Raw genomic sequence first — 20,822 nt, 5'->3', positions numbered from 1 at the left:
GCTAGAAAAGACGATTTTAGAACGGAGCCCAGATAGGAGGGGTTGGACAGCAGCCAGGCACGCAAAGGAGCGCTGAGTGGCGGAAACTAAATGCCTACGAGGAGGTCAGCGTCGAGCAGCAGCCAGTTATAAAGGGGCGGAACCTGGCTCTGCGTTGATTGGCGGAAGCTGGATTCAACCTAAAATAGGGGCCGGACTAAGGAGGGCGGGATGCGGCTCTGTGCCCATTGGTGGAAGCTGGAACTATTTAGAAGCGGGGTGAGGCCAAGGTTGGGCCGAGACGGGCGTGGGTGTATTCTAAGGTACCCCGGTCATGATTGGGGTGGGGGAGAGGCGCAAACCTTAGGGCCAGGAATGAAAGGCTGATTGTCTTGGGAACAAACCTCCACCCTGAATCGGCCCATTCTCTATGATAAGTCAGAGTTATGTCCAGGAAAATAAACAGAAAAAAAGAGAAGGGTCAGGTGGGAGGTCCAGGTTGCCAAAGCGACAGAAAAGAGGGCAAAGCGGAAAGTCAAGTGGCAAATGCTGCCAGGCAACAGGCTGGAGGCGGGACTTCAGGGGTGCTTTATAGGTTCCACACAGAGACTGGATCTCTGGGGCTCCTGGTAACTTTGTGCTTTAGAAACAAGGCACCTTAGCAAACAGCAGGGGTTTCGGTGGGGAAAGAAGGGCCATGTGACTCAAAGGCATTCAGGCTCTTTAATGTCTGAGGAGGCGGGGAAGAAGTCAATGGTGAGGTGTCTCCGGGAAATTCTGCAGGCCTTGTAGTTCTCTAAGCCCCTGAAAAAGAGGACAGAAGAGACTGAGCAGAGACTGGGTCCAGGCCTCCACCCAGGCTTGCTGTGACCTCCCCTCCCTCAGAGCCAGCCTGGCTCCAGCTTGGCTCCACCTTAGAGAGAAAGATGGTCCTTCCCGTCCCTGGCTCTCTCCCTTCCTCAGGTCACACCACCCTGAACACGTCTGGAAATGGAGTGGGAGTGGGGTGAGCTGCTCTCACCTCTAGCAACATGTGGATATGGGCCTTGATATTCATGGAGTCCTTGGTGAGGCTGTCGCTGAGCCTGGAGAAAAGAAACAAGAAAGGGCGAAGTGGGCCCCACTTATGCTCATGAGGATGATGCTTCCGCATCACTTCCAGAACTACCTGCATCCTGGAGAACTTCCACGTGGCAGGCGGTAGGACATGCTACTGCCCGGCCACTCCTGTGCACAGATGCCTGGCCACCATCTGGACTGCACTGATTCAGAGATGCTGATTGAATCCCTACTCTATGCCAGGCAATTTTAGCTACTGGGGAGAGAACAGCAAACACAACAAACAAAAATCTCAGCCTTGTGGAGCTCGAGTTCTCATTAAGAGGGACAAATTATGGAATAACATCTAAAGTATGTCAGATGGCTATAAGTAAAATGAAAAAGTTAAATGATGAGAGAGGATAAGGAGTGCAGGAGTAGGGGCTACAGTTCTAATGAGAGTACTTACAAATGGCTGCACTGAGAAGCGTTTGAGTAAAGACTTAAAGAAGTGGATCATGTGGATAGATGGAAGATGAATGTTCCAGACACACGGGCCAGCACATGCCAAGATGCTGAGGTGGGAGTGTACCTGGTGTGTCTGAAGCACAGCAAAGAGGCTGGTGTGGCTGAAGAAGACTAAGTGAAGGGGGAACTGTGGGAGGTGAGGTCAGAGAGGTAAGCTGGGGAGGCAGATCGTGTGAAACCCACAAGGCTCTGACTTTTACTCTAAGTGAAATGGGAGCCAAGGGAGGCATGTGATCAGAGAAGGGATGTGCACTGACAAGGTTTTTTTTTAAGATTTTATTTATTTATTTGAGAGAGAGAGCGAGAGAGAGCGAGTGAGCATGAGCAGGGGGAGGGGCAGAGGGAGAGGAGGAAGCAGACTCCCTGCTGAGCAGGGAGCCCGATACGGGGCTCGATCCCAGGACACTGAGATCATGACCTGAGCTGAAGTCAGATGCTTAACCGACTGAGCCACCCAGGCGCCCCACCAACTAGGGTTTAAGCAGATCCATCTGGCTGCGGTGTGGAGGACTGGGGATAAGGAGAGCTAGTGTGGAAGCAGGAAGTCCAGTGAGAAGGCTACTGTAATAGCCCAGGTGAGAGACAGAGACTCAGACCAGTGTCAGCAGCTGAGGTGATGATTAGTGACTGGATTTGGAATATATTTTGAAGGCAGAATCAACAGGATTTACCAAACGGTTGGATGTCAGGTATGAGAGAGAGGACTCAAGGAAGATGCCAAGGCCTAAGCAACTGGGAAGCTGGAGTTGCCTGAAACCACTCTGGCCCTTGACTGTTGAGTTACATAAACCAGTCAGTTCCTTATATCTTCTGGGCCGATTGGGATCAGTCTCACCCAAAAGAATCCTAATTGATACAAAGGACCGAAGAAGGCCCTTCTGAAGAATAAAGAATGAGTAAGAGTTAAATAGTAAGAGAAGGTCTTTTCCCCAAAAAGGCCAAGAGGCGGGAAAGAGCTTTGGAAGAGCAGTCCGGAAGTCAGAGGGTTAGGAATTAAGTGAATGGTGGAAGGAAAGTGGTACAAGAGAAGGTCCGAGATGTAGGAAGGGGCTGGATCACGCAGAGTCTCGATACTATGATAAGAAAGGTGGATTTTATTGTGCTGAACTTCTATCAAAGTAGAAATCAATTTTAGGCAAACTAGATACGGTAAGGAAAGTAGAAGGTAACAATACAGAATGTTAAATTGGAAAAAAAAATACAGCACTGTAAACCCGTTTATATATCAGCATCTCCCAGATTTATATTTTCAGTCCAGACCCCTCTCCTGAACTCCAGCCTTGGGAGTTTTAACTACACCTTCCAAAATTCCACTTCAGTGTTTAATAAGCACCTTATACTGAACAGGTCCTAGGCTGAACTCCTGCATCTTCCTCTCCAAATCTGCTCCTTCTCCATCTTCTTCCTCTCAGATAATGGCAGCTCCATCCTTCTAGTTGTTCAGCCCAAAACTCTCACACCCCACATCCAATCAAGCATTCTATTTAAAATTGCAACTGCTCCATCCTAGGCAATGTTTCATTTCTTTTTTTTTATTTTTTTAAGATTTATTTATTTGAGAGAGAGAGTAGAGGAGGGGCAAAGGGAGAGGGAGAAAGAGAAACTTCAAGCAGACTCCCCACTGAGCACAAACCCTCACACAGGGCTCAGTCTCAGGACCCTGAGATCATGATCTGAGCCAAAATCAAGAGTCTGGTGGCTTAACTGACTGAGCGACCCAGGCACCCATCCTTTTTTTAATTATTAAAGTATAATTGACATGTAACATTAGTTTCAGGGGTACAACATAATGATTCGATATTTGTATACATTGTGAAATGATCATCGCAGCAAGACTAATTAGCATTTGTCATCATACAAAGTTACAAAAAAATTTTTCCCAAGCAATGTTTTTTTCTCTCCGTCCCCTGCTGTTCTCTGTAGCATTGCCAACCTGGGACATACTACACCACTTACTTATTTTTTATTGTCTGGCTTCCCTGACTAGAATGTAAGCGATGTAAGGGCAGAGGACAGAGACCAGTCTGCTTTGTTTCCTGCTGTATCCCCAGGATGCAAACTGTGTGTGGCACATAGTAGGCGCCAATGTATGTTGAATGAATGACTGAATGACCACTCCATTCAAAGGTACCTGAAGTCCTCAGGAGACGGTTGAGTGTATGTTTAAAGACAAGAAATCAATGAAACATGGTATTGTTGCCGAGAGCAAGAATGCTTTCAAGAATATCTGGGGTAGTACTCAAAGAACAGAGTAATGAACCTGATCAGCTTCTAAGGGCAATCTGAACATCAATAAAGAGAACAAAATTAGTTAATGGTACGAGCGCGTAGTCTAGGAAAGGCTATGAGTTGCAACACTTTTAAAAAAAGGAGAAAAATACAAAGTCTACCAAATGCTAGTTGTAACACAAATGAGAGATGTTTAATTTTTTGCTACTGTTGCAATATATAAGGCAGTGTTAATAGTCAAATGGTTACTCTGTCTCTTCTCTCTTTTTTAAAAAAGATTTTATTTTGAAGCAGTCTCCACACCCAGGATGGGGCTTGAACCCACAACCCTGAGATCAAGAGTCACGTGCTCCACATACTGAGTCAGCCAGGTGCCCCTATTCTGTCTCTTCTATAGTTACATGTCTCTGGACGTGTATTCCTTTCTGTGTAATCAGGAAAGAATATACACACAGATCTGATCCTCCCACTCCCCAAAGAAATATGCTAAAAATAAGAAGGACTGACAGTCCTTTTGGTTGCATAAAATAACCTGAAAGAAAGTTAGTTTGAAGTGTGTCCCAAGGAACAAAGTATTTTAAAGAGGAGAGTGAACTACCCAGACTCAAATCTTCATCTCCTAGAAAGATTAAACTTCTAGGAAGCGCTCCTAATTACAATAAAATAACAAGAGACTCAATCACATTTCTCATTACACTAATAAACCAGATAAATATATCAAAAAGATCAGACAAGGAGGGAGGCACTGACAATTTAAATATATTTTTGGGAAAGACATCAAGTCTCAAAAAATTAAAATTTCTATCTGAAAGGCTCAGGAATCCTGTGACATAACCAGGAAAGTTTTGTTATAAAAAATGGAGGTGGGGCGCCTGGGTGGCTCAATCGGTTAAGCGTCTGCCTTCGGCTCGGGTCATGATCCCAGGGTCCTGGGATCAAGCCCTGCATCGGGCTCCCTGCTCGGCAGGAAGCCTGCTTCTCCCTCTCTCGCTCCCCCTGCTGTGTTCCCTCTCTCGTTCTCTGTCAAATAAATAAATAAAATCTTAAAAAAAAAAAATGGATGTGGTCTAAATGACCACTAGTTCAGAACTGTGTTGGCCCATGAAAGCAGGCCCCTCGACCCCTTCACCAATTGGTCTGATCACTAAGATTTAGAAATCTCAGCAGATCTGAGGCTCTTTTGGGTCTACTAACACTGAAACCTTGGAGTGGTTTGAAAAGAGAAGAATTACTAAAACCACGAGAGAGCCAACTCTGGCAGAAATGAATGTAGGAATAAATATAACCCAGAAGGCATTTTAGATCAGTGGTATTCATTCTTGTGAGATGGTATTATCTAAGTGTATTGCTCGGTGTCCCCTCTCTTGGCATGTTTGCCTCTCTTGGCAATTCTGCTAACGTGGCAGTCACATGTGGTCCCCTTGCCAGGAATGCTCTCCCCAGATAGCCCCATGGCTTGTTCACTCAACCAAGAGACTCAAATGTCATTTCCCCTGGAAGGCCTTCCCTACATTTCAAACCTCTCATCCACACTCCCAATTTCCCTTCCCTGCACAAAGCCTTAAACTCAACTGTAGCCCATACTTTCTCCCCACATTCCCTTCCCCTCCACCACCAGAGATCTGCTTCAATCCCCCCTTCAATCTGGTTCCAGCGCACCCTTTTAAATTCATTCAACAAACACAGAGTACCTATTGTATGCTATGTACTATTATATTTCCCTTTGTAAAGCTTATATCCTAATGGGCGAAGGCAATGAATTTTAGAAAGAAGTAAATCACACAGTAAACATTAAGAGGTCGTAAGTAGAACAAGGGAGGGGAATGAGGAGTGCCAGGGGTTGCAATTTTTTTTTTTTAAAGATTTTACCCATTTAGAGAGAGAGAAAGAGAGAGAGAGAGAGAGAATGGGGAGGGGCAGAAGGGGAGGGAAAGGGACTCTCCAAGCAGACTCCCCGCTGAGCGCAGAGCTTGATGTGGGGCTCTATCCCATGATCCCGAGATCATGACCTGAACTGAAACCAGGAGTCGGATGCTCAACTGACTGAGCTACCCAGTCACCCCCAGAGGTTGCAATTTTAAAGTTAGGTTACAGAAGGCCTCGTTTTGGAGGTGACATTTAAGAAAGACTCAAACCGAGTTAGGAGAAAGGAAGCCATGTATGTACCTAGGAAAAGCGTGTTATAGGCAGAGAGCACAGCCATGGCAGTCACCCTAAGGTGGGATCATTCTGAGGGTGTTTCAAGAAGCCCGGGAAGGTCAGTATGGTAAGAGTACAGTGAACAAGCAGGAAAATTATAGGGGGTGAATTCAGAGGTAACTTGTTTTACTGTTACTGATTTATAGGCCGAAACCTCCTGGAACTGGTCAAAATTAGGCCTTTAAGGAACTCTTCTGTCTTGTTCACTGCTGCCTCCCCACTGCTAAGTACAGATCCTGCCATAGAACAGATAGCCAACAAATGTGTGTGAATGAACAATACAAAGACCATTTACTGAGTGGTTACTATGTGCTACACTTGGGGCTAAGCTTTGTGTCTCCACTTTCCTCAGCCCTAGCCCTGAGGAGAAGAGAAATGGACCCTGAAGTCTCATCCCAGGGAGCCGTGGGGAAAGGGAGAAGGGTGTTGCAAATGGTGGCATTTTAGACACTATCCTCATAGAATGGACTTACTCTGTGAGAAGATTGCTCTTACGATCTATGAACTTGAGAGCTTCTGCCAGTGTCAACTCCAGGAAAAAACCATATCCAAGGGCCACGTAGATTCTTGAAGTGTCTGGGCTGAGGAAACAATGGTTAGAGGAAGTGGGGGAAGTCCTTATTATCACTGTTTAGCATACTATACAGTTCAATGAAGATTTTTTTTTTTTAGTCCACTCCTCCCACCTTCCCCTGGGAGGGCAGGGATTTTGTCCTATTCGATTCACTGTCATATCCCCAGCACCTAGCACAGTGTCTGGACCATAGCAAATACTCAAAAAAATATTTGTTGAATGAAGGAAGGGGGAAGCTGAGCCCTGTGGGCTCAGAGGGGCAGGTAGACACTCACACAACTGTGTCAACGAAGAAGTTACAGCCCAAATCCACCTGCATATATAACTCCGAGGGCTTAGCTTCCTGTGGGGCCAGGGAAAAAAAGGGAGGGGTCAGTGGTCAACTTTCAGGTCAGCTGACAGGTTTTGGTCTGGGATCTCTCCTCCCATCCCCCTCCCTTGCCCACACACACCAAAATGGTACCTAACCTTGGTGTTTTTACCTGAAGTCGCTCAATGACATTTCTCAGTTGAAGGTATTTGGCCAGCTGCTCATATACCTTGTCACGATGGTCCAGCACTTTTCTGATGGGACAAGAGGACAATTGTGACCAACAGGAAGCCCTGGCCCTCTCAGAATACCTCATATTATGACTGAGACCCTCATGTTGCCGTGCCCTAAAGAAGCATTTTAGTGCAGAAGTTAAGATTTGAATTGTGAGTCAGACTGCTTGGGTTTGAATCCAGGCTCTCCTTTTTTACTAGTTGTGTGACTTTGGCAAGTAAGTAAAGTCTTTAAGATTCAATTTCCCTATCTATAAAAAAGGGATGACAAATATTACCTCACAGAGTCATTAGGAGAATTAAATGAGTGTTTACTACAAAGTACTTATAATAGTGCCTAACCAAATAGTAAGCTCTATATATGCATTAGCTATAATTTATTAGTACTATTATCACACTCTACTCCCAATGCCTCCCTCCAATCAGAATATCCCATTCTCAAAAAAAAAAAGTGTCCTTTTCTCACCCTAGAAAAATCTTCCATCCCTTTAGAATGTTCATTATCTTACTTCTGAACACGCTACTTCCTGCTCAGATTAATAATGACAGTAATAATAATTTGTCATACTCATTGAGCCCGTAGTATCTATGTTAAATCCTTTACAAGGACTGAACACATTAAAAAACTCAAAACCACCCCATCAGGAAGGTTCCATCAATTTTCCCATTTCACAGATAAGAAAACCGAGGCACAAAAAGGCGAGGGAGGGTACAACGTCTTCACACGGATGGCGAAATGGCCAAGCCAAGGATTCGAACCCGAGAACTCCCGCTTTGGACTCTAGCTCAACCGGTGAGAGGGGAGGCCGCACATGCGCGGACACACCCTCCACTAAGACCGCCACATCCCAGCCCAAGTCGCACCCCGGATGTCGCCCCTCCTTCTCGCTGGATCGGCGTACGGGGCCGGGCTCCGGACGCCTCCCCCACCAATCAGAAGGCTAGGCCCTGACTTCGAACGCCCCGCCCCCCCCACGTGGAACGTTCCACACGCCCGGCCCTCCACGCTGTCACTCACCGCAGGTCCCGCTGTAGCACGTCACAGATGAAGGCCTCATAGCGCAGCACTTTCTCCCCTGTGGATTCCAGGGCCCGCCGTTTAGGGGGCGTCGCCATGATGTGTTCCTGAGGAATGGGGAGGGGGTAGACCACGTTGACCACTCAGTTTGGCCTCCGGCACAGTACATCTGCACCCTCTCAACAGCAGGAGTGGGCTCGTCCGGCTCCTGCCGGGGGTTCTGCCTTCTGCCCCTCCCAACTCTGGGACTCGGCCACCCAGGGACACCCAAACGCGGCCCTCACCTTAGAGCCACCGGCAATAAGAACGGTTGCTATAAACCGTGGCTTCCGGGTGGCGCGGGTGAATGACGTACGACAAGGGCGCTGGCCAACCAAATAGCCAGGTGGGGAAGGCGGTTCTAAGTGGCTGAAAGCGGGAGAAGCGGAGGAGAGAAGGGCGGGGCTTCAGGGAATCCGGAGAGAGTACGCACGACCGCAGAGCGTGGGAACCGGGAGGCGCGCGGAGCCTGTGGGGACTGTGCGTGGCTCGCGGGGGCGGGCTTTCCTGGGATTTGGCGGGTTTGGGGGAGGCGGGGCGCACAGGTGGAGGTAGAGCTTCGGAAGGAGACGGGCAAGAACTGATTATGGTTCTGGTTTGTAAAAGGAAGAGTTCCTCCCTGGGAACTATCGCCGTGGATTTTGATTTTTCACACCGGAGATTTGGGTTTGACTCCCGGTAATGGTAATGAATGTGAGCATTAAAAGAAAAATTTAAACGGAGACAGATTTTCTGAAATTCATCTTTGATAACTCCAGTTTTGCAACCTGCAATCCCTGACTGGGATCCAAGCAGATACTGACAACGCACTATGTCTATTACCTCGTTTAAGAGAGGCGTCAAGTGGAGGGTTGCTGAAGTCCTCGGCTCAAGATCGGCTATTCTGTAGTTAGAAATAGTTCTCTGTCTTTATTTAAATGTGTAAACTTTTTGTTTATTTGTATGCATTCAAATTAATGAATTTATTTTCCCATGTTAGATTTACAAATAATAGCATCAAACCCAGGAAGCCCAGGCTGAGTCTGAAGGGAGAACCCAGATACCAGATCCCTCAAATGCTGTTCCGCTTATAGGGCCTAGAGCCCCCACTCCTACCAGTGAAGTCTTCTCAACTACTTGGTGTGTTTCGTATGTAAAAGCAAGTTTTTCTTTCAAATGCTCAAAACCTAAGCAAGTCGAGCTTTTCTTTGCCCTTAGAACAAGATGATTGTAAAGGAAACATGATTTTTAAAAATATTTTTTGTAAATCTTCTTATGTTTCATATAGTTAAAATTACATTTGGTGTGACTGAAACAGACACCAGGTAGTTAGACAACTATTATTGAGTTAATCTATACCATTTTCCTGTGAAAAAAAAGGGTGTTATGTTTATTATCTTTATTTAACACAAAAGAACACAGAGTTCTAATGAGATGGAGATGGGTCCGTTCAAGTCTATTAACTTATATTTCACAAAAACATTTTTTACTTTTTTTTTAAAAAAAGATTCTATTTATTTATTTGAGAGAGAGAGAGCACCAGCAGGGGGACGGACAGAGGGAGAAGCAGACTCCTAGCTGAGCCAGGAGCCTGACTTGGGGTCATGACCTGGGAGTCATGATCTTGGGATCATGACCTGAGCCCTAGGCAGACACTGAACCACCCAGGTGCCCCCATTTTTCACTTTTAAAAAAACATATACCCAACTTTATTTTTACATTTTAAACCTATAGAAAAGTTGGCAGTGAACACCCATAGAGCCTGCATTTAGACTGGACAAATGTTAATATTTGGCTGCATTTGCTTTCTCTCTTTCTGAACCACACGATAATTGTTGACCTGGCTGCATAGCATTCCATGTTTTGGATGGCCTCAGATTTTTGAGCCACTCCTATGTTATTGGATGTTTGGATGTGTCCTAGTTTTTTTCATTGGTATAATCCAGGATGGGATAATAAATAGTCTTTGTTTTCAGATTTTTGTGTACCACCATGATTATTTCCTTGTAGAAAGTAGAAATTAGGGCGCCTGGGTGGCTCAGTTGGTTAAGCGACTGCCTTCGGCTCAGGTCATGATCCTGGAGTCCCAGGATCGAGTCCCGCATCAGGCTCCCTGCTCGGCAGGGAGTCTGCTTCTCCCTCTGCCCCTCCCCCCTCTCATGTGCTCTCTCTCATTCTCTCTCTCTGAAATAAATAAATAAAATCTTTAAAAAAAAAAAGAAAGTAGAAATTGATCTGAAGGAGGTCACTGCGTTGGCAATCAAGTATTAAGTGACAATTATACACATATTCCCCATAACAAACTTCCTCATCTAAGCTCTGCATCAAGAGTTTGCTGATCCTTTTCCTACAGCCTGCAATCTAAGAATACTGTTTTCACTGTTTTAAATGCTTGAAAAAAGTAAAAAGAATAATATTTTGTGATGTTTGTAAAGTACATAAAATTCAGATTTCAGTGTCGAAAAATAAAGTTTTATTGGAACACAGCTATACTCATTTGCTTATTTATTGTCTGTAGATGCTATCATGCTTATTACTGGAAGAGTAGTTATTTGCCACAGAGACCGTGTAGCCTGAAAATCCTAAGGTATTAACTATCTGGCCTTTAATAGAAGTTTGCCAGCCCCAGTCATGTCAGCTATATACAACCCTGTCAATCACCAATACATGTGTTGGGGCTCTAAGTATGTGGGCCTCCCAAGCTTCCACTGGTGACCTCTTACCTGGCTTATGGGTGGGCATTTTCAGGCTGGTGCTTCTAGGAGACATGAGATAGATCATGTCTCTCATCTCCATTTGTATTTTCTTTCCCTCCCAGCCAACCCACCCACAAGGAAGGAAGAGTAAGAAATGACTGAGGCCCAGATGAGTTAGAACTTATGCATTCATTTACTGCCTACTTTATTTTCCACTGGATATTTGGAACCTGATAAGAATATATCTCATTAAAATTGAAAAATAAAGGTAGGATTACAAAAAATACAAACAAATAGAAGATTAACATCAGGGAAAATTGGGATGTAGGTATGAAATTCACTTCTGTGCTTAACTGTGAATTTGTCTCTCATCTTCCTACAACAATAGCAAAAGGGGAAATGGAGTCAGTTATGTGATTTGTATTGTCCACAAGGAAAAAGCATACCAGCTCATCAGCAGAAGGATATATTTCATGCCATTCTCTAGGAAACAATAAAATTAGAACTCTCCCTTACTTCCTACACTAAAATAAATTCCAGGTAGATTAAAGATTTAAATGATTTAAATGTAAAAGTGGAACCATCAGTGTGTGAGAAGGAAAAGAAGTGGGAGAATATTTATTTATTATCATCTTAGAGTGAAGTCCTTTCTAGTGATGACATAAAATTCTGAAGTCACGAGAGAATATATTGATACACTGTGTTCATAAAATTAATGTATGCACAATTAACCTTAAAAACCTTAAAGCCAAATGGCAAGTTGCAAAGAAAAAATTGCAACAGATGCAATCAATGGCTAGTTTACTTAATATGTAAAGTACTCCTACAAATCAATATAAAGCCCAACAATTTGAAAGAAACTGGACAGAGACAATTCCTAGATATGCAGCTCACTTTTAAATACATGAAAATGTGTTCATCCTCAATCATAATAGAGAAATGCAAAATAAAACATGTGAAATGCTGTTTTTCATGTATCAGGTTGGAAAAGACCAAAAGGATTTGTAATATATTGCTGGTGTCACAGCTTAAGTTTCCAGGAAGCAGATACTGACATGGAGTTAGAAGTGCAGGTGTATTGGGCACCTGTGAAAGAAAAGGGGGGAAGGAGGATTGGGCAGAGGGAGCTTCAGACCATGATGCCAACCAGACAGACTTGCAGCTAGCCCAACCTAGAGCTCCAGAGCAAAGATTGCCTGTTAGAGGAGTCCCACCTAGCCCTTTGAACCCCCTCATTGTTCAGTCATAGGCTGGAGACAGCCCTGAGAATGGTAGGACCTTGGCGCTAAGGCTGAGGTGAAGCCCAGCAGAGCTAACTGGAGACTCAAGTAACTACATTTCTCACAGCTGGGCAATGAGTCCTTTCTTGAAGAGGAATCTGAGAGGCTCATCTCCATGTTGGCTGCAGTTGACAGGTATGGGGGGAAGCCAGTATTGTTACATGTTGTTTAGGGAGTAAATATAGAAGTAGCTTTTTTTAATTTTAATTTTTTATTTTTCTTTATTTTTTTAAGTAGGCTCCATGCCCAGCTTGGAGCCCAATACGGGGCTTGAACTCACGACCCTGAGATCAAGACCTGAGCTGAAATCAAGAGTAGGACACTTAAACCAGACAAAGACCCCATCAAAAAGGAGAATTACAGACCAATATCCCTGATGAACATGGATGCAAAAATTCTCACCAAAATACTAGCCAATAGGATCCAACAGTACATTAAAAGGATTATTCACCACGACCAAGTGGGATTTATCCCTGGGCTGCAAGGTTGGTTCAACATCTGCAAATCAATCAATGTGATACAATACATTAACGAAAGAACAAGAATCATCTGATCTTCTCAATAGATGCAGAAAAAGCATTTGACAAAGTACAGCATCCTTTCTTGATCAAAACTCTTCAGAGTATAGGGATAGAGGGAACATACCTCAATATCATAAAAGGCATCTATGAAAAACCTACAGCGAATATCATTCTCAATGGGGAAAAACTGAGAGCTTTCCCCCTAAGGTCAGGAACGCGGCAGGGATGTCCACTATCACCACTGCTATTCAACATAGTATTAGAAGTCCTAGCCACAGCAATCAGACAACAAAAAGAAATAAAAGGCATCCAAATCGGCAAAGAAGAAGTCAAACTCTCACTCTTTGCAGATGATATGATACTTTATGTGGAAAACCCAAAAGACTCCACCCCAAAACTGCTAGAACTCATACAGGAATTCAGTAAAGTGGCAGGATATAAAATCAATGCCCAGAAATCAGTGGCATTCCTATACACCAACAACAAGACAGAAGAAAGAGAAATTAAGGAGTCGATCCCATTTACAATTGCACCCAAAACCATAAGATACCTAGGAATAAATCTAACCAAAGAGGCAAAGGATCTGTACTCAGAAAACTATAAAATACTCATGAAAGAAACTGAGGAAGACACAAAGAAATGGAAAAACGTTCCATGCTCATGGATTGGAAGAACAAATATTGTGAAGATGTCAATGCTACCTAGAGCAATCTACACATTCAATGCAATCCCCATCAAAATACCATCCACTTTTTTCAAAGAAATGGAACAAATAATCCTAAAATTTGTATGGAACCAGAAAAAAAACCCGAATAGCTAGAGGGATGTTGAAAAAAAAAGCAAAGCTGGCAGCATCACAATTCCGGACTTCCAGCTCTATTACAAAGCTGTCATCATCAAGACAGTATGGTACTGGCACAAAAACAGACACATAGATCAATGGAACAGAATAGAGAGCCCAGAAATGGACCCTCAACTCTATGGTCAACTCATCTTTGACAAAGCCGGGAAGAATGTCCAATGGAAAAAAGACAGTCTCTTCAACAAATGGTGTTGGGAAAATTGGACAGCCTCATGCAGAAGAATGAAACTGGGCCATTTCCTTACACCACACACAAAAATAGACTCAAAATGGTTGAAAGACCTCAATGTGAGACAGGAGTCCATCAAAATCCTAGAGGAGAACACAGGCAGCAACCTCTTCGACCTCAGCCACAGCAACTTCTTCCTAGAAACATCACCAAAGGCAAGGGAAGCAAGGGCAAAAATGAACTATTGGGACTTCATCAAGATAAAAAGCTTTTGCACAGCAAAGGAAACAGTCAACAAAACCAAAAGACAACCAACAGAACGGGAGAAGATATTTGCAAATGACATATCAGATAAAGGGCTAGTATCCAAAATCTATAAAGAACTTATCAAACTCAACACCCAAAGAACAAAGAATCCAATCAAGAAATGGGCAGAAGAGATGAACAGACATTTTTCCAAAGAAGACATCCAAATGGCCAACAGACACATGAAAAAGTGCTCAACATCGCTCGGCATCAGGGAAATCCAAATCAAAACCTCAATGAGATACCACCTCACACCAGTCAGAATGGCTAAAATTAACAAGTCAGGAAACGACAGATGTTGGCGGGGATGCAGAGAAAGGGGAACCCTCCTACACTGTTGGTGGGAATGCAAGCTGGTGCAGCCACTCTGGAAAACAGTATGGAGGTTCCTCAAAAAGTTGAAAATAGAGCTACCATATGATCCAGCAATTGCACTACTGGGTATTTACCCCAAAGATACAAATGTAGGGATCCAAAGGGGTACATGCACCCCAATGTTTATAGCAGCAATGTCCACAATAGCCAAACTGTGGAAAGAGCCAAGATGTCCATCGACAGATGAATGGATAAAGAAGATGTGATACATATATATATATACACACACACACACACACACACACACACACACACACACACAATGGAATATTATGCAGCCATCAAAAGGAATGAGATCTTGCCATTTGCAACGACGTGGATGGAACTGGAGGGTATTATGCTGAGCGAAATAAGTCAAAAAGAGAAAGACATGTATCATATGACCTCACTGATATGAGGAATTCTTTTTATTTATTTATTTATTTATTTATTTATTTATTTGAGAGAGAGAGAATGAAAGAGAGCATGAGAGGGAGGAGGGTCAGAGGGAGAAGCAGACTCCCCGCTGAGCAGGGAGCCCGATGCGGGACTCGATCCCGGGACTCCAGGATCATGACCTGAGCTGAAGGCAGTCGCTTAACCAACTGAGCCACCCAGGCGCCCCTATATGAGGAATTCTTAATCTCAGGAAACAAACTGAGGGTTGCTGGAGTGGGGGGTGGGGTGGGAGGGATGGGGTGACTGGGTGATAGACACTGGGGAGGGTATGTGCTCTGGTAAGCGCTGTGAATTGTGCAAGACTGTTGAATCTCAGATCTGTACCTCTGAAACAAATAATGCAATATATGTTAAGAAAAAAAAAAGAACAAGATAGCAGGAGGGGAAGAATGAAGGGGGGAATCAGAGGGGGAGACGAACCATGAGAGACGATGGACCCTGAAAAACAAACTGAGGGTTCTAGAGGGGAGGGGGGTGGGAAGATGGGTTAGCCTGGTGATGGGTATTAAAGAGGGCACATTCTGCATGGAGCACTGGGTGTTATGCACAAACAATCATGGAACACTACATCTAAAACTAATGATGTAATGTATTGTGATTAACATAACAATAAAAATTAAAAAAAAAGAGTAGGACACTTAACCGACTGAGCTACCCAGGTGCCCCTAAAAATAACCATCATTTGGTTTTATGAAGTAAAATATTTCAGATTACTGCCAAACAACCTTTGAAAGCAAATTTGTTTATGGATAATACAAAAGAGTTATTTAGAATCATGGACATATAGTGCAATGATGACTATGTATAATACGTAATAGAAATATATGCTTTCTGAACTATTATTAGTCTGCTGAATTCATGCTAATCAAACTAAATTATGGCTGTATCTTTATAACTGAGTTCTAATAGATAATGGGCATAATTTAGTCAGGTACTATATAGAATGTTAGTAATGAAGCCATATATTTAATGTGTGGATTTAAATATTCTAAACAATCCTCTGTGGTCCTTTTTCGGTAAAAGGATGAGAGAATAAATATTTTAGAATTTGCAAACCATTAAAAGACATCGGGTAATGGAATGCATGAAAAAAAACAAGACCCATCTATATGCTGCCTATGAGAGACTCATTTCAGACCAAAAGACATCCGCAGATTGAAAGTGAGGGGATGGTGAAACATCGATCATGCAAATGGATGTCAAAAGAAAGCTGGGGCTGCATCTGGGTGGCTCAGTCAATTAAGCATCTGCCTTCAGCTCAGGTCATGATCTCAGAGTCCTGGGATCGAGCCCCACATTGGCTCTCTGCCTCTCCCCACGCTCATGCTCTCTCTCTCTTCCTCTCTCTCTCTCAAGTAAATAAATAAAATCTTTTTAAAAAAGTTCCAGAAGAAAACGGGGGTTGCAATACTTACTTTGGACAAAATAGACTTTAAAAAAAAGACTTAACAAGAGACAAAGGACACTTTATACTAATAAAGGGGACAACCAACAAGAAGATATAACAATTATAAATGTTTATGCACCCAACATGGGAGCACCCAAATACATAAAACAGTTAATAACAAACAGAAAGGAACTAATCGACAGTAATACAATAATAGTAGAGGCAGACGCTCAACCGACTGAGCCACCCAGGCGCCCCCAAGAAACAGAAAATCAAACAGGAAACAGTGGTTTTGAATAACACTGGACCAGATGGATTTAACAGATATATTCAGAACAATCCATCCTAAAACAGAAGAATACACATTCTTTTCAAATGTACATGGAACATTCTCCAGAATAGATCACGTATTAGCCCGCAAAGCCAGCCTCAACATTTTTCTAGCTATGTCTCCTGAGGCATGGGAAATAAAAGCAAAAATAAACTATTGGGACTACATCAAAACAAAAAACTTCTACACAGCAGAGGAAACAACCAACAAAACTAAAAGAAAACCTACTGAATGGGAGAAGATATTTGCAAATGACATATTCGATAAAGGGTTAGTATCCAAAATACATAAAGAACTTCTAAAATTCCACACCAAAAAAAACCCCCCACCAAATAATGCAATTTAAAAATGGTCAGAAGGCATGAACAGACATTTCTCCAAAGAAAACATACAGACGGCCAACAGACACATGAAAAGATGTTCAACATCACTTATCAGTAGGGAAATGCAAATCAAAACTATAATGAGATATCACTGCACACCTGTCAAAATGGCTAAAATCAACACAAGAAACAAGTGTTGTGGAGGACGTGGAGAAAAAGGAACACTCATGCACTGTTGGTGGGAATGCAAACTGGTACAGCCACTCTGGAAAACAGTACGGAGGTTCCTCAAAAATTAAAAATAGAACTACTGTATGATCCAGTAATCACCCTACTGGGTATTTACCTAAAGAATATGAAAACACTAATTCAAAGGGATGTATGCATTCCTATATTTATTGCAGCATTATTTACAATAGCCAAACTATGGAAACAGCCCAAGTGTCCACGGATAGAGGAATGGATAAAGAAGAAGTGGTATACATATACAATGGAATAGCGTTCAGCCATAAAAAAAAAATGAAATCTTGCCATTTGCAATGACATGGATGGAGCTAGAGAGTATAATGCTAAGGAAAATAAGTCAGTCAGAGAAAGACAGACACCATACGATTTTACTCCTGTGTGGAATTTAGGAAACAAAACAAATGAACAAAGGAAAGAAACAAAAGACAAACCAAGAAACATTCTTTTTTTTAAGATTTTATTTATTTATTTGACACAGAGAGAGAAACAGCGAGAGAGGGAACACAAGCAGGGAGAGTCGGAGAGGGAGAAGCAGGCCTCCTGTGGAGCAGGGAGCCCGACGCAGGGCTCGATCCCAGGACCCCGGGACCATGACCCCAGCCGAAGGCAGACGCTCAACCAACTGAGCCACCCAGGGGCCCCCAAGAAACAGATTCTTAACTATAGAGAACAAACTGGAGGTTGCCAGAGGGGAGGTAGGTGGGGGGATGGGTGAAATAGGTGAAGGGGATGAAGAGTACACTTATACTGCTAGGCACTGAGTAAATATGGAACTGTTGAATCACTATATTGTACACCTAAAACTAATATAACACTGTATGTTTACTACACTCAAAATAAAAAATATGAATAAGTATCAATGTGACTCATGATGTCTTTTATGGTTAAAAATATACTTATTTCCTAGCTCTGTTTGTGGAAAAGACTTAGAAGCAATGGTCAGTGCAGGACACTGAGCATTCCCAGTATCTGGATGGGAGCCTATATATACCATTACTCACTAAAAGCAATCAGGGAGTGATTTTACGACTGTAGAAGGAAATGTATAAAATGATATTGGACCATTATGTTATTCCAGCTGGCTAGGAATCTTTCAAAGACTACTGTTGTCATGTTAAAAGAATTCAGAAACCAATTGAAAAAGCTTCCACTGGTGAAAGATGGGACAATTTGAGCACCATTAGAGATAACTGCAATGGATCAAAGCACATTAAATATGTTTAAATCCAAAAGTTCATATTGATATAAAAACAACTCTTTCGTCACATTTGGAGATGCTCATAAACCACTTCATTAATTTAAAATTTGCTTAAATAGGGCGCCTGGGTGGCTCAGTTGGTTAAGCGACTGCCTTCGGCTCAGGTCATGATCCTGGAGTCCTGGGATCGAGTCCTGCATCGGGCTCCCTGCTCAGCAGGGAGTCTGCTTCTCCCTCTGACCCTCCCCCCTCTCATGCTCTCTCTCTCTCATTCTCTCTCTCAAATAAATAAATAAAATCTTTAAAAAAATTTGCTTAAATGAAGGTGAAGAATCAAACATTTATTCTGCTTTTCTTGTACATTTTTGATCAAAGATAATAGTAGATGAGAGAAAGCTTTTCTTTATAAAAAGTGCTTTTCTAACAAGTGAAGAGTGATAGAAAATCATTTTGTAAACCATTTTGAGTTAGTGTAATTAGGCAATAACCACCAATTACTAATAAAATCACACAAAAAAAGTGACTGACAATCTAGCATCCCAACCTGATGAAAGCACATTGGTCACACCACCTCTGGAGCATAAGTGACACAAGGGACAAAAAATTGAATCAGAATCTTATCAGTAGAGCTACCCACCAATTGGCCAGAAATGTAGAAAACAGAGGAACATGTAAACTAATACCGTGGGGTGCATTTGGAAATTCATTCCAAATACATTCATTGAACTTCTTCAAGACTATCTCTTTTCATCAACAAATACATGCAAGGAGGGATAAGAGGTGGATAAGGAGTACATAGATTAAGAAATATAAGAAAGATATCAACCAGCTATAATGTGTGAGACTTACTTGCATCATGATTCAAGCAATTCATTTAAAAATGTATGATATAATTGGGGACATTTGAACACTAGACACTTGCTGATAATCTGGAATTGTAAAATTTTTAGGTGTGGTAATGATATTATAGTCATTACTTTCAAAGGCATTCTTATTTGGAGGGGTAACATTAAACATAACTAAGAAGAAATTATAGGGTGTCTGGAATTTGCTTTGAAATAATCCAGGGGAACGGAGGCAGGGATATAGAAAAAAAGTTCATACCTTGTATTTGGGTGTTATGTCTCAAGTCATAACAGTTTCCTCCCTTTTTAAATGAAATTGATTTGGTGGAGAATTCTGGTTATTGGCTCTAGTAGAATGTCCCATAACCTAGACTCAACTGATTTTTTAATCATGGAATCTTTTAATTTGTTTTTCCATTCTTGGTGTTTCTTGTAAATGTGACCTAGATCTGGATGCTGGATTAAATTTAGGTTCATTTTTTTTTTTTGATCGTGCTTCATAGGATTAAATTTAGGTTCATTTTTTATTTTATCGTGCTTCCTATTGCCCTGTATTCTCATTGACAGACATAATGTCTGTCATCCCATCTTTAGTGATGCTAAGATTGATATGCAGATTCAAGTGATATCAACTAGGTTTTGAATTAATGTGTAATTGTTTACAATATTCTGTAAGTCTCTTAACGTAATTGTTACCTGTAGTTATTTCTCTCTTTTCATCTTATTTTCAGGATGCCTTTTCTCTCCTTTTTTTTTTTCTTAATTACTTCTGCTACATGTTTGCCTCATTAAATTTTTCAAAGAATCAGAACGAGCTCATTTTTCTTTAAAATATGTTTTTTATGATGGATAATCTCAAACATACATCAAAGTGAAGAGAATAGTACAATGACTCCGCCTTGCACTTACCATCCAGCTTCAACAAGTTTCAAACTTTTGCCAGTCTTTGAGCTGAATTGTTTTTTTAAATCCTTCTCTCTCTTGCTATCTCTCTCTCTGTCCAGTAAATAAATAAAATATTTTTAAAAAAGAAATAAAAAAAGAGGGGCGCCTGGGTGGCTCAGTCAGTTAAGCATCTGCCTTTGGCTCAGGTCATGATGCCAGAGTCCTGGGATCGAGCCCCGCACCAGGCTCCTTCCTTGGCAGGGAGCCTGCTTCTCCCTCTCCCTCTGCCTGCCACTCCCCTGTTTGTGCTCTCTCTCTCTCTCTCTCTCTGTGTCAAATAAATAAAATCTTTTTTAAAAAAAGATAAAAATTCTTTAATTTGGAATCATTTTAGATTTACAAAAAAGGTGGAAAGATAGTAGGGTTTCTGTATATCCCTTACCCAATTTCCCTCATTACATTATTAAGATCTTACATTTCCATGGTATATTTTCCAAAAACGAAGAAACTATTCAACAGATGAATGGATAAAGAGGATGTGGTCCGTATATACAATGGAATATTACTCAGCCATCAGAAAGGATGAATACTTACCATTTACATTGACGTGGATGGAACTGGAGGGTATTATGCTGAGCAAAATAAGTCAGTCAGAGAAAGACAATTATCATATGGTTTCACTCATATGTGGAATATAAGAAACAGGGCAGAGGACTGTAGGGGAAGGGAGGGAAAACTGAATGGGAAGTCATCAGAGAGGGAGACAAACCATGAGAGACTCTTAACTCTAGGAAACAAACTGAGGGTTGCTGGAAGGGAGATGGGTGGGGGAAT

At 42.3% G+C, this 20,822-nt stretch overlaps 1 protein-coding gene across 1 annotated transcript; it reads right to left on the bottom strand.

The window, feature by feature from the left end:
* Positions 1 to 685: 685 nt before the first annotated feature.
* On the bottom strand, positions 686 to 8,495 carry UXT (ubiquitously expressed prefoldin like chaperone). The gene is made up of 7 exons (XM_021679563.1): positions 8,393 to 8,495; positions 8,109 to 8,215; positions 7,030 to 7,111; positions 6,823 to 6,890; positions 6,447 to 6,554; positions 1,001 to 1,064; positions 686 to 783 (listed from the first exon to the last, which is right to left on the bottom strand). Exons 2-7 carry the CDS (start codon positions 8,204 to 8,206, stop codon positions 730 to 732), a joined length of 474 nt encoding a protein of 157 aa, XP_021535238.1. The 5' UTR covers positions 8,207 to 8,215; positions 8,393 to 8,495; the 3' UTR covers positions 686 to 729.
* Positions 8,496 to 20,822: the final 12,327 nt, after the last annotated feature.

The sequence above is a fragment of the Neomonachus schauinslandi genome, chromosome X (genome assembly GCF_002201575.2).
Source record: "Neomonachus schauinslandi chromosome X, ASM220157v2, whole genome shotgun sequence".
Classification (NCBI taxonomy): domain Eukaryota; kingdom Metazoa; phylum Chordata; class Mammalia; order Carnivora; family Phocidae; genus Neomonachus; species Neomonachus schauinslandi.
This window is presented reverse-complemented; position numbering and strand designations above follow the sequence as displayed.

Excerpts from the sequence above, each read along its gene's own strand:
- UXT (XM_021679563.1), bottom strand. The coding sequence starts at position 8,206 with ATGGCGACGCCCCCTAAACGGCGGGCCCTGGAATCCACAGGGGAGAAA. Across the intron at positions 7,112-8,108 it reads GTGCTACAGCGGGACCTGCG|AAAAGTGCTGGACCATCGTG; the intron begins GTGAGTGACAGC and ends TTGTCCCATCAG. Across the intron at positions 784-1,000 it reads ATATCCACATGTTGCTAGAG|GGGCTTAGAGAACTACAAGG; the intron begins GTGAGAGCAGCT and ends CCTCTTTTTCAG.